We start from the raw sequence: 27,415 nt of genomic DNA, 5'->3' as shown, positions 1-27,415 counted from the left end.
TATTTTATTATTATTATTATTATTATTATTATTATTATTTAAACTTATTTTTAAATAAATATTATAAACGAATTCTTAATAGATTAATCCGAGTCCATTTTTTTAAACTATCACATTTTTATTATTATTATCATTTTTTTTAATTACTTGGTGCTTTTTTTACAGCCTAATTTCAAAATGTAAGAGTAGCAGGACTTTAGGTAACAGTTTTTTGTTTTTTAAACCGTACATAAGTGGACGTAGACTAAGTATTCCAAGTAAATAAATATTTTTAAGTGTAAACTAAACATTTATTTCTATTATCTTCAAATGGGTTTCAGAGATGGATTTTCATTCTTATGTCTATTAAATTTTCAAATGCATATAAAGTAATTTGATATCCTGTTACAATTCTGTATCTATTTTTTTATTACCTATTTATTCGATTTAATATATTTCGAAATTAATTTCTTTACTTTCTCTGATTACATTAACAATTTCAGATATTTTATTCGTTTTATTTTAGTATAAAAATATTACCGTTTATTAAATTTTACAACCGTAAAATTTTTTATGTTTTTCTCCCTTAAAACGTATTTGTAATTGTTGCCTAACGATTAACAAAATATGTGCTTACGGAGAACTGTACAGTAAAATATAAAATTTAAAAATGCTTAATTTTCTTCATCAATTCCTTTCTCACATAATTTATATTTAATAAATATTTTATATATTTTTTTAAAATAAAGATAATTAAAATATTTTTAAATTCAAATTTCATTAGGGTAATTTATTAAATTAAAATGACTTAAATCCACCTTCCATTAGAAAGAGAAAAAAAAAGATTATTTAAAATTATAGCTCTACTCGTATATTAGAACTAAACAATGACCTCCTAAATAATTTTTATTACTTAATCTATTTTAACGAGTATTAATATTTTAAATTTAAATTAATGGAAATTATATAGTACTTCATTTTTTATTTTGTTTTAAATGTCAATAAATAAAAATAAATTATAACAGATAAAAATACATTACGACATAGTATTGTCAATTATTAAAGCAAAGAACAATTATTTGGTAGTTAATTTGCACTTAGATTAAATGAATTTGACCTAGTAATGTGATTATTAAAAAAAAAAATTACGTAATCTGAATTGATAATAATCATTAATGTAATAAATTTTGTGAAGTTATTTAAGTCATCTCATTTAGTGTAGTATGGAATGGAATGAAATGAATTTACTGTCAGTAATTTGTGGTTGTAGAACGAGATCTTCTTCATTTTATTAACTAAAGTACAGATACGTGGACGTTCACTTTATAGTACCGTTTGATATATTCTTGGTAAACCTTGACATTACCTGTCACTCTGTTTGATGATCCACCTTATAACTTAAAAATAAATTATACTCTACATATATAAATCCTCATTCTACGTTCACATTTTAACAATAAGTAAACAAACCAACTACGAAGAGAAAATTATAACCTACAAATCCTATTATAACCTTCATCCTGAAGAAAAGTCAACGGTTGTTTTCTTCTTTGTTTTACCCAATATTATTTTAATCTATTTTTATTTTAATAAGTTACAACAGGTGATTTAATTAACTCAACCCTAATTACAGCTCTGCATCTGGTTTTGTTTCGTCTTGGTTAGACTTTTCCAGACATTGTCATTGTCTGACCTCTAAAGATGAAGGTAAATCTTAATAAAGGAGTTATTTTAAATAGTGTCCTGCAGCATCGTAGAACATTTGTAATATGTGATTGGTAACTGTAAATTTTTAATTACTTCTCTCTTTAATACTTTAAAATTTCCATTAAATTACTGATTCTTTACCTGAATATATCCTTAGTCAAAAAATGTAGGCAAATACGGTGTATACTCCCTATACATAATAAAATTCGAAAATAATATGAAAAGAATGATTATTTGAGGCTTTTTCTAACAAAAATTTGAATTTTATTGCGTATACATGGAAAAAATTAGCAACTTTTTGTTTCTTAAACAGAAAAAAAATTTTCTATTCGGTTAAATTTTTTTAATCTAAAATAGATCAACAAACCTGAAAGTTATCACCTAGAAGTTATAGTTTTGGAGAAAGCTACGTCTTTTTAGATTTTATAAATGATTGTAAAAGGTTTAAAAGAAATATGGAAATTTTAATCATAAAGTGCAATTGATTACATATAAAACAAAAAATATAAAAAGTTTAGCTGCTTTTAATTCGTCCAAAAGAATGAAGTAATTATTTAGATTCACTGAGAATATCAATCAGCGGCAAATACGATATGGATTTATAAATTATAATGTAAACACAGAAGATTTTTAATGGATATATTTTTCCATAGAATTTAATTAAATGTTTTGGTTTCTCTAAATATACTAAGACATGATTATCTCTAGTTTTTTCAGTAATCTAGTTTTTCCTCAGTTATTTCTAGTTTTAACTTGCTGAATTTAATTTTAACCTGAATACCTCGATTTAACCGGTTAAATCAAGCAACTTTATTGGTTATATTCAATTTTTTACGGATAATATCCAACTTCATCTTTATATACAATTTAAAGTAATCACAATTAGTTATTCCAGGAATATTCATTCATTTTTAATAAACTCCATTAAATTTCAACCAAACTCATCAAGTTTTTCAGAAAAATTAGCAACTGAAATCAAACAAACAAGAAAACAACTGTTTAACAAATTACATTTTTACCTATTACTTAACTTTCTTATTCTAAAAATTTGGCAAATGATAATATGTAGTTTTAAATGATATTCAATTTTTACCGGTAATATCCAGTTTCAGCCAATTATATCCGGTTTCAATAACAGGTTTTGCTATCATATTTTAACTGTTTATATTTTATTTAAACTGGTTATATCTAGTTATAACTAGTTGTATCCAGTTTCAATCATTAATAATCAGTATTACTAAACAGTTTTTTACTGGTAAAATCCAGTCTTTTCTTAGTAATATCTTCCTAAAAATGTTTAGCGTGTTGTAACCGGGTTTATAAAATTTTAATTGATTATTTCAATAAAACTAAAGTAAAAGTTTATTTTAACCGATTTTATCCAATCTCATCCCGTTTTGTGCAGGTTAAATCGGTCATATCATGTTTTACTGAATTGTTTACAAGTTTACAAGTGCTTACAAGTTTAAATTGGTTTAGTCCATTATTTACTGATTTTATCTAATTTCAAGAAGTTATACCTCGTTAAAATTGTATGTTTGTTTCTTTCAACGGTTATATTCGATTTTATCCAGATTCATCCAGTTTAACTGATCTTATTCGATTTCTATTTCTTTTATCAATTTTTTTTCATTATTATCTCCATTATTTTCAATTTCAACCGGTAGTTTTCAGTTTTATCCAGTTATTTACCAGTTTCATCTGGAACTACGGTTTACATATTGTATGTTGTTCGTAGCGGTATTAACCACTCGTAATTTCGAGTTGTAAACATTTTCTATTGGTTTTATCCACTTTTACCCCAAATAATGGTAATTAATACAGGTATTTTTATCAGATTCTATCCACTTTAAACCGATCATGTCCTGTTTCAATCAAATTTTAATTCAATTTTCTTCATTTTACTGTTTAAATCTAATTTTTTATCTGTTAACATTCAGTTTTTAATGTTACATTTAGCTAACCCCACCATTATTTATTTTAAACTCAATAAATTCTGTTTTCCTACCGGTAATATTCAGTTTCGATAATTTTTTAATTTCATCCAATTTTAACAAATTAAAACGTTTTCATTCGATGACATCCAATTAAAACTTATTATTTCCATTTAACTGGTCATAATAAAACTATTAAATCTAAGCAAGGGATTGATGAAAAAAAATTCCTGATATTTTTGTTTGATTTATGTTAATATAAATTTCAGCCTCTTAGTTGTAGGTTTATTCAGATTTTAGTAATTTATTGCATAAAAGATACTTACAAAAGAAAATTCTATTCATTTAAACACTGAAAATCATTATATTTAAATGTTTAAAATTACTAATTTTTATATAGCTTAATTAAAAGAAGGGTTAAATTATTAAAACAAAAAATATTCACATTATGTTTCAGTATAAGCTAACATAAGTGGTATGATCAAGTTAAGCTGACATATTAATTTTGATAACATATTTTTTATACTACTGGGCAATACTGATTTTAATAAAAATAATCCTTGAATGTTTGTAACTAATTAAAATAATCTATTGATCCGTGTACCAAAAATATCCTAGAACAGCTGGGTTACAAAGTATGAAGAAAAAACCATAACAAAATTAAAATCTAATTTTAAATATGTTCATTATTTTGTAAATATAATTATAATGGTATTTTCATAGCTCTTTCATAATATTTTTGATAAATTAAACTATGCTAATACGATAATATCTTAGAAACTGTTACTTAATTAAGCTGTATATTATGTAATTTACTAAAATCTACAATGTCATGTAATAACTTAAAATGTATAATACTTCTGTTAATAACCAAGTCTTTTTTTTCAATCCTGTAAAATGATATATAAATCTTTTTTATTAATAAAGAGGAATTTATTGAAATGGATAAGGCCACATGTTTGTAAAAAAAATATTAAATCTAAAATATTTTAAATATATAATTTATAATAAGATTATTTTTGTAGAATTTATAATAAATAAGCTCTCATTTGATCCAGAATTAAATGGATGTATGTAGAACGTAGCAATGAACTGTCATGAAAACTAGATTTGTTTATATGAATATAAGGTTGCTATTAAAAAAAAATCTTCTTGTGACTAATTACTACATGGATTTTTTCTACGTGTTCTCTTTTAATAAAAAGTATCAAATTAATCTTAATTTAATTATTCTGCAATATTCTTTATTTTTAGGACACAATTTATTAATTTAATCTTACGTGATATGAATTATTTTATAGTTTGTATAAACACAACAGTATGAACTTTCGCTGATGATACAGCCATTTAAACAACACATGAAGATGCACATATGTTGCATCAAACACCTACTGCAACATTTACTTTTCATATATGATTGACAGAAGTAGCGAATGAATCAGATAAACGAATATTACAAACGTCATCTTCATTTACAAAGGAAATATACTCGCCTGCTTTTATAAACAACACACAAACTTAAAGACTAAATATCACGGCCTATAAACAGGCCGAACGTTTTATTACCTGGAGATAAACATATGAAATTAGTGAACTCAATTATCGAATAATTTATGGAATAACAAATAAAAACATATAACAGTAATTAATTAATTAAATCAGTTTGGGTATAAAGCATACTATTATGGGACAAATAGTTATGAAATTCTAGTCAAAAACACTTCGAATTATAATAAAATCACCCTGGTATATGCTTACCACTGAAATATATTGCGGTATGAAATACAAAGAGATTAAACTCAATATTCACATGTGAAAGAAAACTAGAATATCATGAAAATCCAGAAGCTATAAATCTATTTGACAACAAACATCAATAAAACTGAAACAACTACATCTTACGGATGTGTATTAACAAAAATACAAATACAACTCATAGATACACAAACACTAAAGAAATACCGATTGATATCTTTTCAATCGAACCATGAATTACTAATTAAATATGTTTTTTTATTATTCAATGAATTGACTTTGTAAACATTTTCTATAATTTTATTTAAAATTATAAATTATTGTTGAATATAGAAAATTTCCTGTTTTTGTTTTAAAATCGTCCTATTGCAAAATACATTCCCTTTTTAATATGCCTTTTTCTACAGAGTGTCCCATATAAAACGCAACCCATCAATCACTCATCCATGAAATTTCAAAAGTCAAGGTTACTCCCCTACTCGTTACTGAAATGGACTCGTCCAACATCTGAACATCGCGGCGACGCAGTAGAACACTACCGATAGTTACAACAATGCAATCATAACGTTCAGTGTATTGTTAGAGACAAGATGGTGTTTTCGCTAGATGAACGTGTTTTCATTGTTGACTCGTACTTCACTACGAAATCAGTGGTTACAATGCAAGATTTGTTTCGCCTTAAGTACCCAGATTAACCATCTCCTAACAAAACATCAGGGTTAAGGTTAGTTGCAAAATTTAGAGAGACTGGTTCTGTTAATAACAAGAACACAAAAGTTCTGCGTCAGTGTTGAATACAGATACAATCACTGAAATCAAAGACCAATTGATTACTCGCCTCGCCAAATAAATCTATCAGACGTTTGTCTGCTGAAATTAATTTGTCTAAATCAACTGTTCATCGAGCGACCAAAAAATTACAATTACGACCTTATCGCATTCAAACGGTTCATCAACTTCTTGATCCCGACAAAGAAAAACGGCTACAATATTGTCAACGGTTCCGTCGGTTTCTGCGTGAGGGAATTAATGTTATGGATTCGTTATTTTTCACAGATGAAGCACGGTTTCATTTGGATGGCTACATAAACAGCCACAACAGTAGAATTTGGAGTGCTGAAAATCCCCACGTTTATCACGAAAAATAATTACACCCGCAGAAGTTGGGCGTGTGGTGCGCGATATCGCGGAAGAAAATAATCGGTCATATTTTTTTCGAGTACACCATTAATGCAGAACGATATCAGGATATTTTATTTCAGTTCATTGCACTCTTGGAAAAGGAAGACAGACACTACTGGCTACAACATGACGGTGCGACATCGCACTACGCAGGTTCAACTTCTGATTTCGTTGAGGAATTCTTTGGTAATCGTGTTATCGGTCGAGGCTTGTGGCCACCAAGATCTCCAGATTTGACTGCGGCGGATTTTTTTTTACAAGGTTACCTCAAAGAAAAAGCATACAGCAACAAATCACGAACACTTGAACAATTGAAAGTCAATATTGAACAAGCTGTATTAAATATCCAGCCACAAACTTTGAAAAAAGTTGCAAGAAATGCTGTAAAAAGAATTGAAGCTTGTATTCAATAAGATGGCGGCCACTTCCAACAATTACTCTAAATGTAAGGTAATGGATGGTAATAATAAAAATTACATTTACATTTACACATGCATTTTTATTATTTCAATACCTACCAATATAAGGTTGGGTTTCGTTTTATATGGGACACTCTGTATATCTCATGATTTTACACAAATTACAATTCATTTAAATTTTTATATTAGTCTTAAAAATAAATAAAATAAGATTTTACTAATGTCAATATAATAATAATGTTGATAGTCTATGGATTATAATAACGATTAAACAATATAATCGTAATCGTAATAATTATAATGCACGGAGAACAATCTTGCCTTAACATATCACGATGTAAATCTAATTTACATTATATATAATATATACTCGTGTATATATATATATAACTATTAAAGTACATGCATATATGTGAAATAGATTTATATAAATATTTATTTTGTTATTTATTGTAAAGAATTTAGTGTGCTTGATATACAGATATTTGTTTTAAATTAAAAAAAAAAAAAAAAAGTTAAAATACCAGAAATATAAACCTTTTGCTTAATTTGAGTGCAGTAATTACATATATTATTTTAAATTATCAACATGAGGTATAATTTAATGACATCTATTAAAATAATATTTTTTGTGTTCTACTTTTTCTGATGGAGGTCAAAGTTACTTCATAATTCCTATCAGTCAGGTACATTGTTAATCTGTATTTAATGAATAGTTTTTATTAATAATAAATTTATTTTTCTTTTTAGATGAAATAATTGAAAAAAAAAAATTGTTTTTATTAATTAATTAAATTAAATAGATTAATTTTGATTAGATTTTTTCAATATAAATTTCTCATAAATCGTGTATTTGCAATCGGTTCGGTTAAGAAACCAAAGTAAATTGCATTACAAAAAGCACGTGAATAGGGGTTTCAGCGAACACCCTCAAAATAAGGTACTTATATAAATAATGATATATTTATATTTATCATTAACGTAGTTAATTTATATTAACTACGTATACATAAAAAGTCTATATACACCTGCATTATTTGTAATACCAAAGATTCAAGAAATCATAACGGTGTGACGAAAAAACAAATAAAAATTGTTATTAAAAAGATAGAGAAAAACAAAATAGTAGCATAAAAAGTACACGGAAAGGAGTAAAGAGCGCTAAGCTCCTCACCAAGGCAAAATGTTTACCACATTTCTATACCGAACCAGTTCAAATGTTGGCGTTTTAGTCGTAGAACATCATTATTGTCTGGGAGATTAACTGCTAGAAAGTTCACATTACTGTTTATCGTTATCTTAATTTAAAACAAACTGATTGATCTCCTCACGAACACAAGGCAATCCAAGATAGTTGTGAATTTCGTCGTTCCAAGCAAACTATGGTGCCTCTGCAATGGATCTCGCCTACTTGTTTGAAAAAAATCTCAACGTTAATTTTACACGTCGTGCTCCCTAGCTGAACGCCATCTGTCCATACCGTTTGTAGAATCACCTTGTACATCAAAAGTTTATTGGACAACCACAGGTACGAGTTCCTACCTAGCAACCAATAAGGATTATTATAATTAGTATTTCGTTGCTTATTTTTCTCTTTAACGTAGTACTTCCACGTTAAACGATGATGAAGGTGGAGTCCAAGGTAACGAACTCAGTCAGTTGAGGGGGGGGGGGGGTTACAACCCCGTTCAGATGAACTTCGAGACAGTGATTCTTACTCAACGCAAAGGTAATTTGTCTTGATTTATTAGGATTTAATTTTATTCTCTACTTTGCTAGCTACTCCGCCAGTCAGGACTAACATCGATTGTAGCTTTGTTAAGAATAAGAGCGCCTTCCCGTCAACAGTCAGGATTGCTATATAATCAGCAAACGAGATGACAATGACGTCCGGAGCTGGAAGATCCGCAGTAAAAGTCTTGTACAGAACTGGTCCTAAGACAGAGCCTTGTAGAACCTCTGATTTAATATCAAAGAATCAGATAACTACCGTTGCATATGACCTGGTAGAAGGGCTCATCGAGATAGTTCCGCAAAACCAGGTCTAATGGTTCAGGAAGGCTGCGTTTCAACTTGTGGAATAGACTAGGAAACCAGACCTTGTCAAAAGCCTACTGCCCATTAAAAAAGGCAGCCGAGCAGAATTTCCTTTCTTCCTGGCACTGTGTGATGACATTAGCAACTCTTTGCAATTTTCAACATGAAATGCCCCCCCCCCCTCAGAATCCAAATTGATGATCCGGAATAACTTTACCTTGTTCCAACATAGGCTATAACCTTCGAAAAAAAAGGTTTCACAAATAACTTCGACAGAATCGGCACGAGGTTTATTGACCTGTAGGAAGATAACTCTTGCGCAGGTTTATTCGGCTTCGGAATCATGATTACTTGAGACACTTTTCATACTGATGGGAAGTACGACGCCCAAAGGAGACCAATGAAGAAGTCTGTAATGTACTTTTAGACTTGAAAGGGAGCATAATTAATATCCTTTGGGTTACTAGATCAAAACCTGCAGCATTTGGGGGGTTTTCCTCTTTGATTACAGATATTTCATCAAGAATCTACAGACCTTCAAAGTGATTTTCCTGTGAATAATAATCCAGGAAAGTTCCTAATTAAGGAATGAATGAGAATTTTTTGAGTATTTCTAAAAGAAGACTCAAGTTTGGGATCAGATGATGCTTGATTACATATCTGTAGGTCATTCCGAGCAAAATAAAAACACCAACCCCATTCTATCCAGTAGAACCCCCAGGCAGACTGGTAATAGGTTTTTAGTGCAATTTTTTTAACACCTAAGATTTCATGAAGAATAAAAATTATGATGCTCAAGTTATTTCATCAAAGATTTCTTAATAATTAATCTATCACAGTATAAACTACAATTTCATCGCAAGTATATTCTGTATTCCAGTTATTTGTTATAAACGTAAATAGTAATGAAAATAATTAAAAAAAAAAAAAAAATTAGTGAACTTCACATATGATTAGCTGCACCTAAAATTGAATGATATGAAGTATGAATGGAAAGCTAATTAACGGCTAGATCACGTTTAACAAACCTGTATCCATAGAACACCGAAGTTAAAAAATGTTTGGTTATGAAATTAAAAATGAATAATAATGATAATACTATGATATATATATATATATATATATATATATATATATATATATATATATATATATATTATAATATTATTTCTAATATTGTCAATGAATATTCATTCACAAATTATGACTTCACATAATAAAACAAAATTAAATTCAATAAGTAAACAAGCTTTAATTTAAAAGGTGAATTTTATTGTGAACTATACCTAAAAATATTCTAATGGAATTGAAGATTAAATTCTTTCAAACGCATCATTTAAATAAACCTGTTTGGTTTTTAAAATTCCATTGATAATTCATTTCATAAAAAAAGAACATGAAGAAAAAAAGAGAAAAAATGCAATCATCTACTGTCCTTTTGTAAAGTTACATTTATTTACGAATATTAAATATAATTTACGTAACTGTGAGAACTCTTGTGCTATTGAATATCGGTCTCAAAACTTGTATTTTTTTTTTCAAAAGACTAACAAAAGTTAAAGAAATGTAATTACAAACATTTTTAAAATTATATATATATATATTTTTTAATATTATAGACATGTATTTACACAAGAATTATAACAATATTATGAAATTATTAACAGAAAAAGTATCATATTCAGACTGAAATTCGAACAAGAAACTATATAACTATGTTATTTTCTGTAACTTAAAAGGTTATAAGTAACCTAAGTTTTTTTTTGAGTTCATCAGCTTTTATACCCCCACCCTGGAGCCAGACCCGAAACCAAGCATGAACACAGCTCCAGGGGGTGCCATCGCCTCAAACTGCCTAGTCGAGAACTGACGTTCCCTCCAGACAACCGAGAAGTAACCTAGTCTTATCACGGCATTATCTCACTCCAAGCTTACTATGGAAATGAGGAATTAAGCAGTCTCCCACTGCCTTCTCTGAGGTAAACATCTTGTTGTTGCGTATCGGAATGCTCAGTCCACGTTTGGAGATGTTCAGTAAACCTACAAATAGCACTTTTATTCTGTTTATTATAAGAACTGACTGTACCGTGAAAACTTTCTAAATTTTAGAAAAATTAACTCTGGTTAATGCCTCTTTAATATCGGTATCATACATACATTACAATCATAAGAAAGACAAATAGAGAGCTTAAATAACAGATTAATCATTCTGTTGTGAATGATACTTTATTTAGGAAGAAAATAACGTGACCCTATCTAATATTTTTTTATTTTTCTACAAAGACGGTTTGAGAATCTAAATTTTTAATTTTTGCACATTTAGGCAATTTATGAGAGGCAACAAGACTTGAAAAATTTCTTGTATAACCTTTTTCCTATTCCTATTTTGATCCTTTTACTATGTGACTTTTTTTTAAACGTAGAAGGCATTCTGAAAATGAAATTGTTATTGTTTCAAATATCAAATTTAGATGGCATCTAAATGAGGTTATGGGATTTTACATTTGAAAAATAATTCCTTTTTAAAGGGTTGAAGTTACTTTTTTAAAAGGTTTATTTTATATAAAACCTTCTAGCTTATTTTATTTTAAAATCTGAGTAAGCCTAAAAAAGCGATCTCGTATGACAAAAAGACAGTTCGCAAGAAAACGCAAAGACGAGAACTCTGCACCTTGATGAAAAAATGTAAAGGAATGGAGTGAAACAATATGAGCTATTTCAAACCACTAATTAACAGGCAATTTCCAGCAATAGGCAATTTTTACGAAAAAAGGGTAAACGTGTCTTCAAATAGCTTATTTAAACCACGTAATTTATTATTTAAAACACTTTAACTTAAATGACTCATCACCGAATCCATCTAATGATAAAATTTTCGTTGAAAATCAGCTATTTAACACATTTCCGAAGTCGAAGATTCTGAGGTTCATTCCTTATAAAGGAATGTTACTTTTATCCAAATTTGAATAATTCCTGTGTATTTTGGTCGTTGGGGTTCAACTGACCCCATATCACAGGACTGGTAGGTCTGAGTCAGTGCAAGATTATACCTTAATTACATGATATACATATCAGTCATCTCATTGGGCCATGGGATTGCTTATTGTTCAAATTGCAATGTACACATTAGGAATAGAAAAAAAAATTATAAATTTATATTTAAAAATAAGTAATTCAAAGTAAGTAATTTTTTAATATTTAATTTATAACTAGCTTATTAGTTTACTTAAGTTTTAATAAAGGAATTGATTTTTAATATCGCTTCAAACTAATAGCATTTTTTAGGACTTTAGAACTTACTATAGAAATTAAAAAATTCAGAATTTACTAAAATATAATACATTAATTAATCACCTGAATAATGTTTTATAAACAAATACAAATAATTTTAACAATATAAATACAAATAATTTATAATTATTCGATAAAAAAATATAATTATTCGATTCGATAAAAAAAAAACGGAATATAGTTACATGAATTTTTTAATTTATGTTATTATTTTTTCTACGTAATCTTATGTATATATTTTTATTTATTTATCGTAATAGAAGTAAAGGAATTGATTTATATTATTTCTGCTAATATTCTCATTCTATGAATGAAAGATTTTATGGCGCCGCCATTAAAAGAATGTCATTCATTTTACCTTGGTTCATTAATTTTTATATTCAGTCGTTCTTAAAACGAAGATGCGAATTGTACATCAATAACTGATTTATTATTATACTTCAAACAGCATTTTATGTGTATTTTTTAATTCTAGAAAACAAGTATTCTTTTATATTATTTATTATTATTAACTTTTGTATAATAATACATATTATTTATGAACTTGTTTACATAAGTTTGATAAAGAAATTTATATTTCAAATAGACAAATATTTGTGTAAATTGAAAATTAGCCAACTTTAAGAAAATGTGTATTAGTTACAAATATATTAACCTTTGAAAATCTTACAAACTCTTTAAAAATGTGTGTACTTTTTACTCTATATTTAACTTAACTTTCCTCCTAATTAAATGACCATAATATACATTTTTGTATTCATGCAAAAAGTACTACTGCTTTTCATACTACATGCCACGCATATATATATATATATATATATATATATATATATAATTATTTCGTAAATTATTAATCAAAGATAACAACGCTGGAATCAAAATGCGTAGTTTTTATTGTTATGGAATAAGAAAATGTAAAGAATTTTTTTAAAGTACATTAAAAAAATAAAATAATAAAGAACAAAATCTTTGTCAAAATTAACAGCAGCCTATATTTCATAGCTTAAAAATAAGCTATTGTACACACACACACACACACACACACACATAATTTTTCCATGGAAAAATTATAACTACTATTAAATTTTCCTTACGGAAAAATTATTCCGACTAAAAAGTTGCTTTATATATCTTAGAAATTCTTATCTTAAAACAAATATTTCCTGCCTTTTTAATATTTGTATTTTTTTTTTTATTATTAACATAGCAAGAACTTGTGTAGATAACTTTTTTATAGAATATATAAAAATTGATCTTACTGATTAGATTAGAATCAAATAGATTCATTTTAGTTATTTAAGAAAAATTCTCAAATAAACTTAGTTTTTTAGAATTTTAAACAATATTTCAGTTTAATATAACGAATTAAAATAAATACATGCCTGGAAAACATATCTTGATCCAATCTAAATATTAGTGGAATTTTCAAGTTTCGATCTTAACAACTTATATTTGTGAAAAGATAAGAAATTATTTAAAAGTACAATAACCTTAATGGTATTAATGGTATATATATAAAATAGTAAACAAAAAGAAACTGGATTTATTTAATGATGTAATTTTTTTTAATTTATTGAACATATTTATCCGTATAAAAATATCCTAACCACCGGGTTGGTCTTATCCTCAGTGTTGGACTCGTCTTCATAAATCAGCTGATTTCGCAGTCAAGAGTTTCCAGGTTCAAATTCTTCTAGTAGCTAGCCAGTACCTTGCCTTTTATTCGGAATTAAATACTAGATTGTGGATACCAGTATTATTTACTGGTTGGGTTACAATTAACCAAATTTTCTGGAAAGGTCGGCCTGAGGATGTTCAAGACCGGCATACTTATTACATTAGACTGATAAGTCAATAATGACTTTAATTGTTGATGCAACTATAAAAATATCCTAACGAATAAATAATGAATTTAAAAAAGGTATTCCAACAGATCACTGAATCTTTTAAGAAAATTATCCAAAAAAAAGAAATAGAAAAGAATATATAAAAAATCTGATTTGAACACCATATGACTCCTTTTACGCCTATTAAATTACATATACACATTTTCTTTTGCACTTCAAACTTATTTCATTTGAAAATGAGATACGATCTCCAATTCTTTAACAAAGTTGAAGTTACACAACTGCTGAAATATTAGTTTTGATTAACAGCAAATATTTATATAATTATTAATTCAACAATCTTACATGAAATAGTAGGATAGTGTAAAATTCCTTTTATTACTCGTGTTACTAGATCAGTAAATGTTAAAACCAAAGAAAGTATAAAAACATTAAGAGAAAATTATAAGTATAAAGAGAAAGAAAATGTTAAAACCAAAGAAAGAATAAAAATATTAAGAAACGATGATAAATATAAAGCGGAAGAAAACGTTAAGATCAAGGAAAGAATAAAAAGATTAACAGAGGATGATGAATATAAAGAGAGAGAAAATTTGAAAACTAGAGAACGTGTACACAAATTAACATCTGAAAAATTATATCAGTTTAATATAATTTTTATGAGAAAAGTAAAAAATCAATGAAATCTTATTCATGTAAACTTCTTAATATATTTTTTATATTATGAAAATTGTATTTTTTTCAGTTATGAGAATTAAATTTTAATCACAAAAAAATATGTTGATATCAATAAATTCATAAAAAAATTAATTAACAGATGCAATTTATTTAAAAAAATTATTGATCACGTTACCTGGTAACGTAATATTTTACAACATTTAGAATTTATTTGTTAAAATAATCTATTTGAAAAGAAATAACAATTTTGCCACTGAATTTAATCAAAATAAGAAATATAAGCATTTTATTACTGTTTTTTATAAGTACATAACAAAAGTTTCTTGAGTATATTGCATAGAAATCTTTAAATTTTTGTGAAAGAAACAGTAAAATTTTTAATACATTAAGCATATCAAAATATTTTCACAATATTTCGATCATATAACAAAGATTAATTATGTTCATTCATAAGTCATCGATGACAATTTTAAATATGCGTAAAAGGAGGAATGAAATAAAAATTACAATATTTTGCTACGCTTTAAAACTTCCACCAAGAAGAAGTTATTCGTAACATGTTTATATGATTATATGAATATGCAAACGGTGTTATGATATAGGAATAACTAGGAATAATTAAGGATAATAAAATTGGTCAAGTAAAAGGAACGTGTAAAAAAAAATTGGAAAAAAACAAGTGCAATATTAACAACCGTGATGATTTCAGTGATCTACATTTATCGAATGCTCATAATGATCAAGCAGACTGAGTTGATGAAGAATTGTTATTATCTCATCAAACAGCTCCAGGCTATATTTTGTACTATCATCTATCTTTCTCTTTCTTTTAAGTAATATCTTTCACCAATGATCTTCTTTTTCTTCTTCTTCTTCTTTTACTTCTACACTAATGCAACTTCATTTCTGTTTTACATTGGTGGGGTGTCCGATGACCTTTCCCCCAATTGCCCAAAGAGAGGTCGCAATGGGATGAGATGGTCATTATCCATCGGGTACAAATACCGGCACCCTCACTCGAATCATCACATACCTGTTACTTGTGTCAGCTTCTTCACTTCGATACACAGTTTAATAGTTTTAACTATGATGGCTCTTTTAGTAAAGGTAAGTGCTTTATAAGCTGGTAGCGTTTTGCTTTAGCTTTTTTAAAATATGTTTAGTCAGTAAACTTTTTCCCGTCGTTTACATAAATTAAATTTTTTAAAAATACAGATTGTTTGTAAAAATAGTTATAAATTTTTAGCATATTAGTTTTCAAATCAAGTTTTTTTAAATAAAATTTAAATAAAGAAAACTAATTTTGACATTAGGGTACAACAAAAAAATCAAGTAGTATTTATTATGTTTTATTTAATATAGGTCAGATTTGACTTTTTATCACATGATAAAAGAATTCATTTTTCATAATAAAAAAAAAAAAATAAAATAAAATAAAGAGTAGAGAAGATAATTGTCATATTTTATTTTTTCAAATTTTCTTATGATGTCAGTTTATTATCCATAAATCGATTTCGTATTCTTTTAGACATATTTATTCCAGCAAAAGAAGAAAATTAAATTTATCTATTTTCAATAATAAAAAGTAACGAAAAAGCATAAGTGGAAAAAAAAATTTACAATAAAAACATTATTCGTTAAAGTAAAAAAATAATAAGGGTAGAGTAATTTAATTCATTAATACATTTTACACTATGATAATAATAAATAAAAAGAAACAATTATACAAGATGTAAAAAAAATCTATAAAATTATAAAATAGGAAAAATGGTAATAAATACATAGGTAATAAGTAACATGGTAATAAGTACTCAAAAAACGAAACGAATATCCGTACAATGCAAAGATAAGCTGAGTGGTAAAGCAGGGACAGAATAAGATTACAAAGGAATAATGAAAAACAAATAATACTTCTCTAATCTTCATATTTATCTATGAAAAAATTTAGCTCCAGATCTGATTTTAACTTTGGGTGGATAATAATTTAAAAAGAAATTTAAATTGGTTAAATGATAAGAAAAAAAAATATTTAAATTGAAATATTTAAATAGTTTGGACGATAATGAGATTATCTTTTTCATCAAATATTAATATTTCATTCATAGAAAAATAATTTCTAAAATAGCAACATTTATTAAACACTAGATTATACACAATATTAAAGGCTTAATATTAGTTTGCAAATAAAATTTCGTTATTATTTATAAATTTTGCCATTTTTAATAATAATCATAATGAGTAAAACAATAGGATGTTCAATTATGTTTTTTTGAAAATATCAGTACAATATTTCAGTATGAATATTTTTTTCTCTCATTTCTTACAGAAGGAAATTTAAATAAGTAATAAAAACTTTTTTTTAATTGACACAACCTGTGTAGAATAGTATGTTCTTAATTTTCGCAGATTTATTTTTTAAATAAAGTATATTAATTGTTACATGTATTAATTTTAACTATTATAAAGTTACTCTTAATCAAATATTTTTAATTATCATTCAAAATTACATCGCCAACCGGGCTGGACTAGTGGTTAACTTGTCATCGTAAATCATTTGTTTAACACCTGATTTTCGAAGTCAAGGATTCTGAAGTTAAAAATTCTAGTTAAAATTAGTTGTCCATTATACGGATTTGAATACTAGACAGTAGATACAAGTGTACTTTGGTTGTTGGGGTTCAATTAATTAACCATACAACTAAGGAATGGAACAACGTACAACGTTGAAGAAAATAATAACTAAGCATAAAAGTTAATTTCATTTATAATTTTGGTTAAAAAAAAAATCATCCCAGTTTTAAAATAAAATAGATTAGTAATTAATCCAAGATTAAAAGATTAGAATAGAATTGAAAGGAAAAGAGGATGCTGTTTTTGTTATGAAAGAGCGGACATCAACAGCTATGGTCATTAGCCAGGTGGAAATTGGTAGTACATGAAAAATGTCATGCCTGACCGGAATTCGAACCCGGGACCTCCGCATGAAATGCCAAGACATACTCAGTTATGGTCGGTAGTTAATTTTGGTTTTTTAAGTAATTAATTCCTTGATGACAATCTCACATTCTTTCGAATTAATAATCTGTTTGTTTATATTGCATTATAATAGAGATTACTAATTTAATTTTTATGCTAGTAACGCATAATTTTATCTATTACCTAATGTATATAATTTTATCAAAATCATCTTTAAAAAATAATAAATATATTATGAAGTTTGAATGCGTTTTTTCTTAAGATTTCTTAAGATCTAACTAGTAATAAAATTTGAAAAAAAATTTCTTAAATTTAAATCAATAGCTACCACAAAATTACTAAACCAATGGTATAACAGGAACAAAACCAATTTAGATAATTAAATAATATTAGTCTACAATAGATAATTTAATAGTTAAGAATAGTCATTAAGACATTACGTACAATATAAAATTGTTTAGAAAATTCCTTACTATTTGCTGAAAAAGCATATTTCATCAACAATAAACAATCCGTTAGGGTTTAACAATGACAATTTTTTTATTTTTGTGTTAATAATATTTGATTTATCTTAATTTTTTCTGGGTAAACTAAAAACACACGATTATGATTTTTATTCCTTTTTATTAACCTGACTGTGCAATTAAAAGGCTTAAATACTAATAGTATTTAACATTTTATATTTTTATAGAATCGAGCACTTACTTCAGTATACAAGTTTTTAACTGAACACAAATGCCCATGTTAGTGTTACAGGATCTAGATCTGTTCATAGTTGTGCAGTTCCGTTTTTACACGATTTTACTACAAAAATTTTCTTTAATTTTTATAGAAATAATTCCGGTCAAATTTCTAAAAACTAATAGGAAATCGACGGTTACGAGAATATTTTAAAAAAAATCGCTTTAGCTGTTGAATTGTTATCCTAATTCTATACTCTCCCTGAGACATTTCTGGTGTTGAGGAACCATCTCATAGCAAGAAATTCAGTGTACCATTTCAGTTTACCATCTTATCCAAATTTTTACTCCAACAATTTCGTATAAACCACCGCGTCGTTTTATTTAAGGAATTTTTTTTTAAAATTAATGCAATAAATATATTTTAAATATAAACATTTATGCGTAATTGCGAATCCTACTCCATGGGGGGGGGGGGAGATTACAGACCAAAAAAAGTATTTGTTTTATTTGTTGAATAGTTATAATTACATTTTTTTTTTTTAAATCCGTTGACTAAATTAAAATTCTACATAACGGTAATTTATTTATTAAACTAAAGAAGCAACGGTAATTATAATACTATTTTTAAATTTATCCTTAACGTAGGTTTAAAGGAAAATATTAGCTCATATAAATCATGTTTATAAAACTAATGAGCTAAAATTAATTAGTGTACAAGTTCTTTTGTGTTATATAACACATAATAATAAACGTTATTATAATCAATCATTTTTTTAATTATCTTTTTACATCATTCATTAATGATAAAAAAAAATTTAAATAACTATGTTTAATGATATGAATAAAAACTACTTTGTGTTATTTTCTTTTCTTTTAAATATATTTATAAATTATCTTCTACAATACGTGAAATAATTTCTTGTGAAATATTAATAGTAATTTTGATTGAGGAATAATTATATTTATTTTAGTTATTTGCAATTATATTATATTATGTTCATTCCTATTTCATTGAAAAAATAAATAAATTATACTGCAGAAAAAAGTTTAAAATTTTAAATAATAATTTTAAAGTTAATATTTAAATTACTAAATAATTTACACACAAAAAATTTTTATCTTTTGTTAGACTTAAATGTTTTTATTAATAATAATCACAAGTTTTGGAATGTACGCAACAAATTACATATTCAATTGAATTAATGAGATACGTAACAGTCATTTATAGAAAAATGATAAAAACAAAATTTCCAATTACTCTAATTTTATTTTTTTAAATAAAATTATCAAAAATAACAAAAAGTAGTATGCAACTGAATTGTTCAACTTTTCTGCGGACTAAAATATTGAATCTGTCTTTCGAAAACAGTTTTTTCGAACAATTTCAAGATTCTTTTCTTACAGCTGTTTTCATTTATATTATTATTATTATTAAAGAAAATAAATTGAAATTGAAATTTTTAATTAATTGAATTTAAATCAAAGTGCTAAGTTTTTTCAAAGAAATTTATTTCTAACCTTCAAAGTAATCAATGGAAAATGAAAAAGTTCAAATTCTCCTCCATCGCCAAGTTTGCATAACATTTTAACATGATAAATAATTTCTCAACCGCAAATATCTGCTGACCACGTTTGAATAGAATCAGTTTTCTCAGTCTGACGATATTCAGCAAAACGTAGTGTGATAGCCATCATTTTTTCTGTAATTCTTTCTGTATTTTACCGGACTCCTTCCTGTGTGAAACGTACAGTTTTTTCAAAAACCCGGTAGGTAATTTTTTTGGTTGATCAACATACTTTCTGTTATAGTTGGATCCCAAATAATTAAGATGTTGTTGAAGGTTATTTACATCAATCATCAGTTTTTTTTTATTTGTGTTTCCATTTCAATGCTTTTAATGATAGAAATACAATTTAGTTATTGTTACTTTTTTATTAGCAATAGAGATTTGTGTTTCCATTTCAATGCTTTTAATGATAGAAATACAATTTAGTTATTGTTACTTTTTTATTAGCAATAGAGATTATCAGTCAGGGGAAGGAATAGTAAAGCGGTAAAGTTTTTTCGATTTTTTTTAAGAAGGAATTAAAAGGTTAATGGACGGTTTTGAGAAATTCAGTTTTTCAGTAAATTTTCACTTTGTATCATTAAAATACTCATGAAAATTCAATAAAAAAATAAAGAATTACCATTGGTTGGTTTATTATCTGAAGTTACAAATTGAGAAGAAAGATGAGCATTTTTTCACAAAAAAACCTACTTTTCGTTTCCGACGTTCTAACGATTTCGCAGACGGAAACGCGCCGATTTTCGGAGTACAACCGACTAAAAACGTTCTATTAACCAATAGATCTTCACACAAGCATCATTTTTCAACTCACTTTCCACTGAGACTCACTGAAAAAGCGCGTATGAAAAGTATACTACGCAGTCAACATAACCTCAAATTTTTTTCGTCCTTAAATTGAACGTAACTCAAGTACTACTGTGTACTAATCTTCATAAAATTTACACACGTATAACTGCAGACACACTAACTACAGCATATATAAATTTCAATAAATTAATAGTTTTGGAAATTATTGAGCCACAAAATTTTATACATAAGCCTATATATAGCCAGTATACTAGCTAGTACACTGTCTAGCCGAGGGCTCCGTCCCCTGGACCCTCAACGCGTTCGTATCCTATGTTTTTGAGAATATTAAGTATTTTACATATATTCATTAAATAAATAAAAAGATTAGTAATTTTAATTATATTTCTGTTGCCATGATGACAGAAAATAAAAGTGTAAGCTCTTACAACAAACAAATCTACGCACCATGATTTTCTATTAGAAAATATATATAAATAAAAACCTAAATTTAATGAATAGCATTATCCTGCTCCTCATACTTCAGAACGTTAAGAAAATCCATTTTTACACCCACTTCTACTATGCAACTGAAATTAATATAGTACTTTTCTTCCAAAAGTCAGTAAAAGTATGCGATCCTTGGTTGCTTAGTTTACTTTTATAATAACTTTTATATTTTATAAAGAAGATGACTTAACGAAAAAAAAATTAATTAAATTATAATTAATGTTAATTATAATAAGAATATTCCCGAAACTATTGAATAAAGCGATTAAAATTTATGTATTAACAATGTAAAAGTTATATTAACTGTCCCCGCAGTTATTGAAGTAGTTCTTGCGTCAGTTCCTTCATATAAACTATACACAATAAAAATTATGAGCACTACAAAAAGACATTACATACAGTATGAAATAATGTTTCGAAAATTCCTTATGATTTGCTGAATAAGCATATCTCATCAACAATAAACGATCCGTTAGGATTTAACAATGACCTATTTTTTCTTTCTGTGTTAAGGATGATATTTGATTTAATTACAAAAAAAAAAAAAATGTTAACTAGATAGATCAATTACCCATTGCTGAATCTTTTGAAATGTCTATTTCCAGTAACTCAAAGTTACTTAAAGAAAAAAATTAATATGTATTTACTATTCAACTATATTCCTCAAAGTAGTACTGATAGTGTCAGATGAAAAGGTAAATTAATTTATCTGTCAAAGTCTCTCTTATATTATTATGTATGTAAATCATTATATATTATATTTGTAGACGTAGTAGATGTAATTATCAGAATCGTTTTTTTTTTTTTTTTGAGTTAGTGATGTTCATTTTACAACTGTCCCCTTTGATGAATAGTGATGGAGTTATTAATGGGGCTGAATACGTATCACCTACTATTAAGAAGGCTAAGCTGATATGCAGATGTATATTAGGTTAAATTGTGGGGATTACATACGTACATTAAGTTATAAAAATCAATTAAAAACTTTTTTATCGAATAAATTTTAAAACATTTTTGTGTAATCACTTTTAATCAACACAATTTGTAGCCTGCCTTGAGTTTAGCAGTTTCAAACACATTTTTAAATCATAATTATTAGAAATTATTTCAACAAGATTTCATAAATTTTCCTGTTAATATTTGGATGTAATACTACAATAATACTTATTTGCAAAATATTAAATATTTAATAACTAATATATTTAATATTAAGTATTATTTTTTCGTGTAAGCAATTCCCTACTGTATTCTATAAATATGTAATTACAGATTAAAAAAAATTTTGCAACGTTACTTCTGAATTTTCATGACAATTTCATAGATTAAGTTAATTCTTGAACAAATAATAAAGATTATTTCTTTAATAAACTTATTTTTTCAAATAAATATAATCAAAAAATACGAAAATGGTTGTTTTTTTAACCAAAATAAAAATTAAAAAGAATTAATTAAAATTCAATCTTACAGTAACATACTGTAAAGTTAGAAAGTTACGCCAAGTTATCATACCAGTCTCACTCTACCAGTAACATGAAATTGGAAAAGAAATCTAACGCTGAAAATGTTTCAGAAAAATACTTAAATAGAAATTAATTTTGGTATTAACCTGTCGCTACAATAAGAATTGGAAATGGTTCCCAACTTGATAAGCATTAATTGAATTCATTTTTTAGTGTAGTGAATATGTAAAAATGAAAGATTTTATAAAAGTAAATTTTTAGAGTTTACTTTTAAGAAAACATTTTTGAAAATATTCAATACTAAGCTAATTTTCTCATCTGTATTTTACAAATTTTATAATATAACGTTTTATTCAGATAAGCTGTAAAAATATCTTTTAATAGGTTTAATTTTTACCAATGAAATAAAATTTGTTACAGAGCAATCAGACTGTAGTCTGCTACAACTTTAATGATAGACATTTGCTTCTTCCAAAAATAAATTTTATTGTAAAAAGGATAATAATTACGTCATTAGGATAACAGCTTATTCTGTTAGATTATTTAATAAATATGAAATCGTATTAAGAGATTAATAAAGAAAAGTTAGTTCAACAGAGAAAATAAGTATAATTGAAAAAATGTCTTAATTTAATATTCAACGTATAATTTTCAACTTCCATTGCAATTACATGGGACATGTAAATTACAATGTTGCGTTCTTCCTTAATTGGAAAAAATAAATTCTCCCAACTTTTTTAATAACGAATAACCAGTTCATCATTGACTAATAAATATATTTTTTTTTAAATTTGTACATAATTTAAAATCGAAATATGCTAAATTGTTAAGAAAAAATAATATGAGAAATATTTGGCTCGCATGGTATATGTATTAAAACTGATGGTATTAAAACTGATGGAATTAAAATTAAAATAAATTTTTTGTACTGTTTTATTTGTCTCCTCCCAAGTGGCTTAAAAAATATAAATCTAACAGCTTTTTATTTTGAATAAATCTGTAAGTAAATAAAATTAATTTTAATAAATATATAAAATATAATAAATAACATGTAACTGTAAAAACAAAAACAAAGAAACAAAATTTTTCTTACAAATGATTCTTAACAGGTAATAATTAATATTAAAATGATAAAGAAAGATTTCAACCAAAACATTAAACAATAAAAAACAAACAATTCATTAGAAAGAAAGATGTAGAAGGTAATATAATTTAACTATTCCATTGCAACATGATTGTATTTTTATACGAAGATAGAGAACAACAGTTCAACTTACAAAATAAAATTACGATCAACTTTGTGTTTTATAATTACTTATCCTTTTAGTAATGAAATAATGATTTATAATTTTCTTTACGGGACTATTAAACTGTCCTATAAGTTTTATTTAATAACAAAAAATAATTAATGCAATTACACAACAGAAAATTTTGTTTCATTTTCTAAATTCACGAAAAGACTACATATAATTTTGTAATATTTTTTATTTTGAAACATAATTAATATATTACTTAATTTTATATTCTATAGTTCGATACACAGGAATTTCCTTTCTATAACGAATTCCAAATATTTATTAATTCTGATTTGCTTATTATTTTATTATTAATTATTGTTTAGGTCTAATAATTTTGATAATAGCTGGTTTTCTTGTTAAATGATTTAAATGAATTAAAACAGAGATTATTTTAAATTTATAATAGTATAAATAAAAATAAATCAAATTGTTAAGAAATCTCCACTTTTAGAAATAAATTATTTAATTTGCTAATAATCAAAACTTATCCATTCTAAAAATACGGAACTATTTCCAATTAACAAAACAATGTTAAATACATAAAAGCTACACAGTACATTAATAAATTACTTCTGAAGTAATTTACTTTCGTAGTGTTATAGGGAGATTGACGAACGAAAACTCGTTATCGTAAAACTTTTCTGCTTTTATTTTATCCCTATTAAAAATTAAATGGAACCTACCCACCCCGTTGAATGATTTTTCTAAAATTTTATTAGCATGCTTACCAGAATTCATAATTACGCATACGCTCATTCGTTTCAGAGATATTAAGACGCTAACCCATAAATATTCATTCACTATCTTTTACCTAAAGGGATCTTAAAATACTGAGAAAATAAAAAACTAATCTGCTAAAAACTAAACTATTAATCAGAGCCAAGACAAGTTAATATATCAATTAAAATATGTTTAGTTTTTCGTTAGAATTAGGTCTCTATTTTAATAGCGTGAACCGCTTTACATATTGTAAATCAATCAGCACGTAAAATATTTTGTTTAACTATATTTATAACTTCTATTAAACTAGACAAAAACATGCGTACATCACCATGCATTCAGAACTGCTCAATTTTTTATGCTTTTCTGAACTCAAGGAGGCTCCAAAACGTCGAAAATGGGAAAAATGATATAACATTTTGACCCGTTACAATATCTTTCCTTGTCAGAGTATTTTACGATATGAAACGTGGAAACATAAATAAACACAAATTCATTTGTTGAATATTTAATTGTGTAATATTTAAATATTTTATAATAAAAAATGTTAAGTAAAAAATTTGTTCATTTTATAAATAATAAGAGTATAAAACAAAAAAATAAGTATCTAGGATAGACAAGATTAGGTACCACATCACAATTCGACCCTAAGTCCTGTATGGTGTAGAATAAATCAGGGAAAAGTAGACAAAATAATAATTAGCGACTGAGGATATGAAGAATGATATTTGGATCAAGGAAAACGAATGAAGATTGAAAAATGCGCTAGAAAAATTAAAACCTCATAACAGATAAACAGCTACACGCCATACGTAAACAGAGATTAGGCGTTTATGGACAACTAAAAAGAATGAACGAACCTTAACAGACTAATCAAGAAGGCTTTTTATAAATGTATTGGAAACAAAAAAAATTTAGATTATAAAAAAAATTCAAAGATCTCAGAATTTCTGATATAATAGCTACCGATGTAGAGAACAGAAACGTATTCATTCGATCGAACAGAACTTTTAATGACCGGTTACGATATAAAAAAAGATAAACTTTTCGTGCATTACATTTAATCTATACATCCTACAAATGAATAAATTACAGTTTATATTTTACAACCTGTACAAAATTCAAACATTTAACCTTCACTGTTAACTGTACCAAATATAGAAACAGGAGTAAGATTTTATAAGTCTTAAGTTTAGATATCAGGAATTCAAAAATTTTATTTATAAAAAAAATGAAAATTATAATTACCATAATAACGATTAAATTAATTAGAACAATGAAAAATTACATCTAATGAGGTGGGATTTTTGATAAATAAATACTGTGGTATTTAACAGTGAAATCTTGAGCCAAAAAATTAAGATTAACCATTCTTATTTGCTTCCAGGTACTCGTTATTTTAACAGCCATCACAATCAGCCAATGTCAGCCACCACACCCACCACTGCCACCACCAGTAATACCACCAGTAGTACCAGGAGCTCCAGGTGCACCTATTCCACCTCCTGGATATCCAGACCCGTCATCTGATTACGCTTTCAACTATCAAGTAGCCGATCCGGTTACCGGTGATACAAAGGATCAACAAGAAACTAGACGAGGTGACGTAGTTGAAGGAAGATATAGTTTAATTCAACCTGATGGATCCTTAAGAGAAGTAACTTATTCATCGGCTCCTGGAACCGGATTTAACGCCGTAGTAAGAACTACTCCTGGAGTAGCACCACCAAATGGACCCATTGGACCGGCAGGACCGGTTCCAGTACCTCCTGTAAGAGGTCCTTTAGCTTATCCAGGAGCAGCAGCGGTACCTGGTGTACCTCCAGTAGCACCAGTTGGGGCTTATAGAACTCCTTACCCTTATCCAGGAGTCGGTGTGGCACCAGTAGCAGCTCAAGCATCAGTTGTCAAAGGTCCTGTTGCTCCATTACCTTATGTTCCACCAGTGGCTGCTGGAATTAGAGGCTCATATCCGTATGTTGGTGTTCCTCCGTATGCACCAGGCGTCCCTGCAGCATATCCAGGATATTTAGGTTATCCTGGTGCTTATCCAGGTGCCTATTCTGGAGCTTATCCAAGACCTGGTTACGCTCCATACCCAGCTCCATACTCAGCTCCATACAATAAAAAGTAATGATTTTGTCTTAACATTTAATAATCATTAAATTCATTGTACCAATTATCTAGGTTTATTCTTAATACTTCTTTATATCTTACCTTTAATTATATAAATCTTTTATAAATTATATATTATCCGGAATCATTTAATCATTTATGACCCAACATACATTATTCCGTTATTTCTTTCTTCTTTTGCTGTTCTAAACATTCTGGAACATTTATCCATCTTTCTTAAACTTGTATTATTATTAAACATCATTATTAAACATGTATTCTAGACCACTGTTTCTGAACCGGTGGTCTGCGGTTTTAATTGTAGTAGAAACGTTTAAGTAGTCCGAAAACTTCTTTATATTTATTAGATAGTTTTACAATCTTTAATTGCATTATTACTCTTTTTTTAATGGCAATAATAATGAGAAAACACAACTGAGAAAACTGAACATTTGCTTACCGTACAA

General features: G+C 26.8%; 1 protein-coding gene across 1 annotated transcript; it reads left to right on the top strand.

Annotated features, from left to right (window-relative positions):
* Positions 1 to 15,918: 15,918 nt before the first annotated feature.
* Positions 15,919 to 26,967, top strand: LOC142328312 (uncharacterized). Its single transcript, XM_075372017.1, has 2 exons — positions 15,919 to 15,936; positions 26,221 to 26,967. Exons 1-2 carry the CDS (start codon positions 15,919 to 15,921, stop codon positions 26,965 to 26,967), a joined length of 765 nt encoding a protein of 254 aa, XP_075228132.1.
* The last annotated feature ends 448 nt before the right edge of the window (positions 26,968 to 27,415 follow it).

Source organism: Lycorma delicatula, chromosome 7, assembly GCF_047948215.1.
Source record: "Lycorma delicatula isolate Av1 chromosome 7, ASM4794821v1, whole genome shotgun sequence".
Taxonomy (NCBI): Eukaryota; Metazoa; Arthropoda; class Insecta; order Hemiptera; family Fulgoridae; genus Lycorma; species Lycorma delicatula.
This window is presented reverse-complemented; position numbering and strand designations above follow the sequence as displayed.